Below are 8,585 nucleotides of genomic sequence, written 5' to 3' on the forward strand. Positions count from 1 at the left end.
TGAAGGAAACGAAACCACTTTAAAGGCATACGCTTTAAACTCCAACCCCAGCCCATGTATCCCCAGACTTGTAAATAGCGGCAGTCCACGCGTCAAAAACCCCTGAAAAAAATCACGGGACTCCTAAAAAAATGTCTTTAGAAGGGGGTAAAAAGTCCACGGGACTCCCTCAAATTATATCGTTAGCTGTGTAAAAAGAGGGAAAATTTCAAGAATTAAATCTGTATAGTGTATACTGACCGCCACTATTTCAGCTCTCCGAATATTAGTCGGATTCCCAACGGAGCTAGAGCTCCCCTATCTACTTATCTGTGAGGCCTATCGAAATTTACAATGACCAATGAAAAATTTGGAAAACTTTGGCCTACCAAGGAAAAACCTCTTCTAAGTTCTAACTTAAACAGGTGTGGCCCGTGTGGGGAATAATTTCCAGACTTCGTTAGTCCATGGACTAATTAATTAGTTAATTAGTCCATGGTTAGTCTAAGACCATGCTAATTAGACTAACGAAGTATGGAAATTATTAGTCCATAATTAATAGTCTTGCTCTGTATTCCATAGGCACAGTAATTGTAACAGTGCCATTGAAGTCCAAAATTTTGCTTTATTAAAATGAATAAAGGTAGAAAAACAAAATTTAAGCTCTATGGGTTTGGAATGAAGACTTTAATCGTTAAATTAATTGTGATAATATTTACGAGCATTTTAATTTACCCGATCACGATTATATATGAAAATATGTAAACTTTGATGCTGTAGTTCGATTACTGACTGTCTCTTTTATAACTACCATAAAAATTTTATAGGCTTTGCCTGGTTAGGTGCCATTTATTTTCGAATATAATATGGAGGAATAAAGAGAGATTAAAGAACATATAAATTTAAACGAGGGGGGGGGGGTTGCGAAGAAAGAAGGAAGAGTCCTGGACTCGTCGAAAAAATAGATCGGTAGAGTGGTCCGCGTCCAGTGGACTCTCTTAAAAGTATACACTATTTACAAGTCTGTGTATCCCCCACATCTCTCTCAATATTTCGTTCCCGCCTAAAAGCCCCCTCCTCAGCTAAGGAGGGGGGGGGGGGGATGAGGTAAAGAAAAACATTTTCACTCGTTCTCTCTCGGAAAGGGGATTTCTCGCAGTGACCAAACGGGACTGTTGCTTACTAGTTTCATTGTGGAGGTTCACATTTTGTCAACGCTTTTTCCAAACTTAGCTTAAGAGTTGTGCTGATTTCATTTGTCTTCGACTGCTGCTGCTATCTTAAAAAAGATTTAGGGTTTAAAGACTACTTTTTGTTTCGTAAGTATTTTCTGCTTTTTAATTTAACGCCTTTCTAAGGTGGGGTGATAGTTTTAATTTTCGTAAAATGTAGTTGGCGTGTTCGCTGTTGTTCGAACATTTGAGGTTACGCGATTAACTGTGGCTGCGTTCAGTAACCGTAATCGGAGAGTAAACCGTTGAGTGGCGATTGCTAACTTGACGTAGTACGCTACTGAACGGCTCCAGGTAAATTGACTGAATTGTACGTTGAGCCGCTTATTTCGATGGCTATTCGATTGCAAACGTGACGTCAATCACGGAAGTGAAAAATGTCGTACAGTAGCGAATGCGCATTCAACGGTTAAACCGTTTGCAGTTACTGAACGCGGCCTGTGGCGTGGTTTTCGAATTACATCCTGACAATTTAGATCGCTTAGTGAATTCAATGTTTATTTATTCCGAGATTTCGCGGCTGTGCCGAAAATCGAATGAAGCTCACGTGACGAGCCGATAATTCTTCGACGACTCCGTTCGCGTTCCCGTCGCGTCCTCTGGCAAAGGCCCGTTTAGCTTGAAGTGTGACTTTATGTTCAGGGGCGGATTAACCGTTTCGGCGCCTTTAGACCCAGAAACATTTAGCGCCCCTTGGCATTGGTCAGCTAAGGAGGGGCGTATCAGTTTGTAATAAATAAATAAATATATTTTAGTTTCCCCAAACCTTTTCGGCGTTATTTTGAGTAGGGGCAGGCCAAGTACATGGACCGTGGGGCTTTATCAGATTTTTGGCGCCCCAGGAAAAATGGCGCCCTAGGCACGAGCCTGCTTTGCCTAATGGTTAATACGCCCCTGTTTATGTTATCTTTCACCGTTAGTTTCAGCATGCTTAAGCCTACGCCCTCCTTACGTCTAATTAGACAAAACAAGTCATACTGATATTGTTTAGCTTAGCTTCGTACGTTTTGAAAACTACGAACGGAATAGATATTGTACGTGCTTTTGGCGGGGAAACATTGTTGTTTATGTTATTAAACGATAGTATGATTAGGCCTTTCCATAAAATATTCCTACGCGCTCTAACTGTTTTTCCGCGTCACCCACCACCAATTTCCCTAAAACTGAACAAGATGTCGGTTGTACTTTCGGCAATTTACGGTAAGATTTCTCCAAACATTTTACACTTGCACGGAGCAAAAATAAATAGACATAAACAGAAAGTCTCGCATTTGCGGTATTCTGTACCTTTCCCTTTGGTTTCCATGAAATCTAAGGTGCAAACCCCCAATGCTTCCCACCCTTTGAGTGCCACCCAATCAGATCGCCTGTAAAGCATTGGAAAATTTTGGTCGGAAATTTGTAAAAATAGTGTTTCGCGATGCTAAACACCCTGGCGGGATTTCTTATAAGCTCTTTCGATCGTCCGCTTAATTTTCAGTTCTAAATGGCTCGGAAAAAACCCCAGCATTAATGCCAGAAAACTCTAAAAACCAGGCAAGTCAATGTAATTTATACATACAAGAGTTGCATACGACTGGAGTTCGAACTGAACTCGTTGAAATTGAAAACAATGAAGATATTTAAAAAAAAAGCAAAGCGTTAGAAGACGTAGATAAGGTAGACCTAGGCTTAGTAACTGAATATCCAAAATCTGTGGAAGAGAAAGAAACGAACACTGAAATATTCGGATTTATAATTCCTTTAAGTAAATGGGATGAAATAAATACGTTTACGTCTTCAGCATAATTCTTAATAATAACATCCATAACTCTCCGAGAATTTTCCATCATTATAACACAAAACTAAAACATTAAGTTTTGATTTTGGTACACACGTGCGCGCGGAGACTACGAACTTAGCTGCTAGCTATTTCGCGGAGAGAGACGTTTTTAAAACCAGTTTTCGCATGTACCTCGTGCAATGCCCTAAATTTGTAACGGTCCGCGAAGGGGGTTGGCACCGCCGAAAGGGGTTAAAGTAGTTTCTCAGATTACATGGCGCGAACTTTGCCTCCAATGCGAGACTTTCTGTTTATGTCTATTTATTTTTGCACGGAGCTAAGTGACTGATTTTTATTTATTTTCGAAACTAATTAAATCAATTATTATTGCTAAACTCATATCAACTCTGTGAAAGTATTGTTAATGTGTAGATATTTACTACCTAGTATTTTACGATTAACAACCAGCTTTACTTGATACACTATTGAGGCTGTCTATGTTATATTAAGCCTGCAGGTTTTTAGGAAATCACGATTGTTCAGTGAAAAAAAGTTGTCAACGTTGAGAGCGTTGAGCTTCACTGAACGTATCTACTTTTAAATGGTTTTCTATGGCGCGAAACTCGAATATGATGAGTACGTAGTACTGAAAGTTATTTAAAAATTGCAAAATTATAGTTATTTTATACTTAGGTTACAATTTATATCATAATCTCCATATATAACCCCTCAAATACTTCAGTACATAGTTAATTGCAAAATAGTTTATCTGAAGAGTTAAGCCTTGTCGGATTTAAATTTTTTTAAACCATTTTCGCGGCGGGAAATTCGAACACTTGATGATCAGTTACGCTGAATGGTATTTGATTAAAGTAAAAAGATATTTATTCCATTTTTAATTATTATTTAAAGTTGTAATTCTAATTTTATGTACTCAAAAATGCCTTCGTGTTGTGCAAAAACTATATATTTATTACTAAAGACTGTTTCGTTATTCATTTTATAGTTATTTTTAGTTATTCATTTTATAATTATTTTTAGTTATTCATTTTGTAGTTATTTTTAGTTATTCATTTTGTAGTTATTTTTAGTTATTCATTTTGTAGTTATTTTTAGTTATTCCTTTTATAGTTATTTTTAGTTATTCATTTTATAATTATTTTTAGTTAATCATTTTATAATTATTTTTAGTTAATCATTTTGTAGTTATTTTTAGTTATTCATTTTATAATTATTTTTAGTTAATCATTTTGTTGTTATTTTCAGTTATTCATTTTGTAGTTATTTTTAGTTATTCATTTTATAATTATTTTCAGTTATTCATTTTGTAGTTATTTTCAGTTATTCATTTTGTAGTTATTTTCAGTTATTCATTTTGTAGTTATTTTCAGTTATTCATTTTGTAGTTATTTTCAGTTATTCATTTTGTAGTTATTTTCAGTTATTCATTTTGTAGTTATTTTTAGTTATTCATTTTATAATTATTTTTAGTTAATCATTTTGTAGTTATTTTTAGTAATTCATTTTGTAGTTATTTTTAGTTATTCATTTTATAATTATTTTTAGTTAATCATTTTGTAGTTATTTTCAGTTTTTCATTTTGTAGTTATTTTCAGTTATTCATTTTGTAGTTATTTTTAGTTATTCATTTTATAATTATTTTCAGTTATTCATTTTGTAGTTATTTTTAGTTATTCATTTTGTAGTTATTTTTAGTTATTCATTTTGTAGTTATTTTTAGTTAATCATTTTGTAGTTATTTTTAGTTATTCATTTTATAATTATTTTTAGTTATTCATTTTGTAGCTATTTTTAGTTATTCATTTTGTAGTTATTTTTAGTTATTCATTTTATAATTATTTTTAGTTAATAATTTTGTAGTTATTTTTAGTTATTCATTTTATAATTATTTTTAGTTATTCATTTTGGAGTTATTTTTAGTTATTCATTTTATAATTATTTTTAGTTATTCATTTTATAATTATTTTTAGTTATTCATTTTATAATTATTTTTAGTTAATCATTTTGTAGTTATTTTTAGTTATTCATTTTATAATTATTTTTAGTTAATCATATTGTAGTTATTTTTAGTTATTCATTTTATAGTTATTTTTAGTTATTCATTTTATAGTTATTTTTAGTTTTTCATTTTATAGTTATTTTTAGTTTTTCATTTTATAGTTATTTTTAGTTATTCATTTTATAATTATTTTTAGTTATTCATTTTATAATTATTTTTAGTTATTCATTTTGTAGTTATTTTTAGTTATTCATTTTATAATTATTAGTTATTCATTTTATAATTATTTTTAGTTAATCATTTTGTAGTTATTTTTAGTTATTCATTTTATAATTATTTTTAGTTAATCATATTGTAGTTATTTTTAGTTATTCATTTTGTAGTTATTTTTAGTTATTCATTTTATAATTATTTTCAGTTATTCATTTTGTAGTTATTTTCAGTTATTCATTTTGTAGTTATTTTCAGTTATTCATTTTGTAGTTATTTTCAGTTATTCATTTTGTAGTTATTTTCAGTTATTCATTTTGTAGTTATTTTTAGTTATTCATTTTGTAGTTATTTTTAGTTATTCATTTTATAGTTATTTTTAGTTTTTCATTTTATAGTTATTTTTAGTTTTTCATTTTATAGTTATTTTTAGTTTTTCATTTTATAGTTATTTTTAGTTTTTCATTTTATAGTTACTTTTAGTTAATCATTTTAAAATTAAAACTAGAGGTGTGCAAATACCATTTTTTGGGATCGAATCATTCGAATGTAATATTAAATAATTTTTCTAGCCATATCAAATATTAAATCGAACACTTACACGTCAAATACTTTTAATCGAACATTTCTGGGGAAAAAATTGTTCCATTTGACCGATATGGCATCTCCATCGCGAAACGTATTTGGTACTTTGAAAATCGCTATTCTTAGCTCTATATCCATTTTCGAACTTTAAATAATAAACTGGTTATTGAAAAAAATTCTGAAATTCCACTTGACATGACGATTTGAAGCCCCATTTAAAGCACGGCTTGGTTACTTTTATTTACCAATTTCAAACTGAGATATATTATAAAACCCGAAATCAGTTTTCCTATTTGTTTTCTCTAGAAATCAACTTGTGATGAGCTTGACAGAGGCCACTAGGAAAGATAAAGAAGAACTGGATGAGGTGCTGCAGTTCATTCGAAATGGAGCCGACGTCAATATGAAAGATGGATATGGAATGAGTCCCTTGCTTTGGGCGGCTCAAAGAGGTCATTACAAAAATTGCAAGGCCCTCCTGCAAAACGGAGCCAAAGTAAATAAGGTGGACAACGATGGTTGGTCTCCTTTAATGCGAGCGATCTTTTATAAACACATAAATGTGATCCGTCTACTACTTCACAACGGAGCTAGTCTGGAAGTTAAGGACAACCAAAATAAAAGACCCGTGGACAGGGCTGAGGAAAACAATCGCCTGGAAATACTGGACGTGATCGAAAAAGAATTCCCGCTTTCGCTTCGTCTCTATTTCGCAGCGCGTCAAGGGAACTACGACGAATGCCTGGCGCTTCTGGAGCAAAAGGCGCTACACGAAACCAGTCACGATGGACTCTACTGCCCGATGACCGCGGCTACGAAGAAAGGACATACGCAAATTGTAAAGCTATTACTAGAGAAAGGCGCGAAGGTCAACTACGAAGACAATGACGAAAGGAATTCGCTGTATCTCGCTACGAAGAAAGGTCACACTGACATTGTCACAATACTGTTGAAAAATGGATTCAACGCAAACGTTAAGGTCAATGGTGACACCCTGCTCCACGTGGCGGCACGAAAGGACCACAAAGAGTTGGTGCTTCTTCTACTCCAAAATGGGTTAAACCCAAACTTAATAAACAGTGAAGGGCTAACGCCTTTACACTACGCCATCATAAATGGTAATGGAGACATAGTAAATCAGTGCATTCAACACAGCGCCAATATCAAACTTACTACCAACAAGCTAGAGACACCGTTGCATTTGGCCTGCGAAGGTGGTCATCAACAGATTGTAGAGATTCTACTGAAGAATGGAGCTAACACGGATGCCCTTAATGAAGAAGGCAATAAACCGATGGACATTCTGAACAAAAAATGCTTCGATGTTCAAAAGGAAATAAAGCTCATTGATAATATAAAAGTTCTGTTGATGCCACCACAAGCAACCAATCCAACACCAGTTCCAAAGGGTGCAACCAAAGAAGGACGTTTAGAAGTAAATAAAGACAATTCCCATGACGATTCGAACAGTGACGTAACTGTAGATTACTCGTTGTCCACAATGGGGTTGATCTTGGACACCACCGACATCGAAGAGCTGAAAACCAAACTGGCTGAACTATCTGCCCTAGTTTTGGAATTCAACGACCAAGCGGTCAATTTGGAAATAATAGAGACCGATTTGGCGCTAGAAACCGACACTCTGACCTATTTGAATCGGAAAATGGAGAAGACTCGAGTTTTGAAACTGTTGAAGTCCAAAGATTTAAAATCCCAGCTCTCTTACGAAGGTGCTCTGCAACAATTGGCGCAAACAGTGGATGAAAGCAAGCGGAAACAAGCGGCAATCGCGGTTGAAAGGCAGAAATTCCAAATTGAAATTCCACCTTTGAAAACTAATTTAAAAAACGTTTATCGGGACATAACTCGAATTTTGAATAAAATCGATATGGTCTGTATCTGTTCTTAGCGACTTGAATTTCCTCAAATATTTCCGTAAGATACTTGATAGAGTATCAGCGAAATCTTCAACATGTTTTAAAAGTGATTCACTATTTGATTTTCGTACAGTTTTTTACTCTGTCCATTTACTCCCTAATTTTCTAATTAATTTCTACTTGAAGATAAATTATTTTTCTCGGCGATTGAAGAAACGCGTTTGTTTTAATTTTATTTTTCTAAAATAACACTTCTAATATTATTATCTTTGTTCAATGTTTTGAAATTAATTTTTGGCAAAAGCCCTTAAAACTTAAGTAGAGAGACAATGAACGGATTTACCGCTTGTAAATTTGATGACTTCACTTCAAATCTTTATGCGGCGGCATTAAATTCAAAATTTTAAAAATACTTTTTTAAATCTGAAAAATGTGTTTACATGCTTAGCCTTATATCTTTATACTTCATTGTTCGGTCGATGCACATTGAATTAATTTAATGTATGTATCATTGAGTCTTCTTTTAGTTGGAGCGTTTTGTAGATGATTCTGCTGGTTTTTGTGCTTTTATTTTCTGCCACTAGATGGGTGGAGCAACCCGAGGGGCAGTTCACTCCTTTTTGGAGCGCAGATTTAATCGGATTAAATCCGATTAAATGTATTAAATCGAGTTAATCACGATTACATTTTTAATCCGATTTACTCACGATTATACTTTTTAATCATGATTTAATCATGATTAAACTTTTTAATCATGATTTAATCCAAATTTAATTGGCTTAATCATGACCTAATTTTTTTAATCACGATTTAATCGGCTTAGTCATGATTTTATCGGCTTAATCATGATCTAATTTTTTAATCCTGATTTAATCAAGCAAATCATGATCTAATCTTTTTAATCACGATTTAATAGACTT

At 33.1% G+C, this 8,585-nt stretch overlaps 1 protein-coding gene across 2 annotated transcripts in view; it reads left to right on the forward strand.

Moving 5' to 3' along the window:
• Positions 1–7,699, forward strand: part of LOC149960397 (uncharacterized) — a 50,349-nt gene extending 42,650 nt beyond the window's left edge. For both annotated transcript variants that reach the window (XM_090174297.1, XM_090174298.1), the window contains exon 2: positions 6,095–7,699. In XM_090174297.1, coding sequence (XP_090030423.1) covers positions 6,108–7,697 — 1,590 coding nt within the window. In that variant the 5' untranslated portion in view covers positions 6,095–6,107 and the 3' untranslated portion in view covers positions 7,698–7,699. The remainder of the gene's footprint in view (positions 1–6,094) is intronic.
• The last annotated feature ends 886 nt before the right edge of the window (positions 7,700–8,585 follow it).

This window comes from Leiobunum rupestre, chromosome 1, assembly GCF_980474605.1.
Source record: "Leiobunum rupestre chromosome 1, qqLeiRupe1.1.hap1, whole genome shotgun sequence".
Classification (NCBI taxonomy): Eukaryota; Metazoa; Arthropoda; class Arachnida; order Opiliones; family Sclerosomatidae; genus Leiobunum; species Leiobunum rupestre.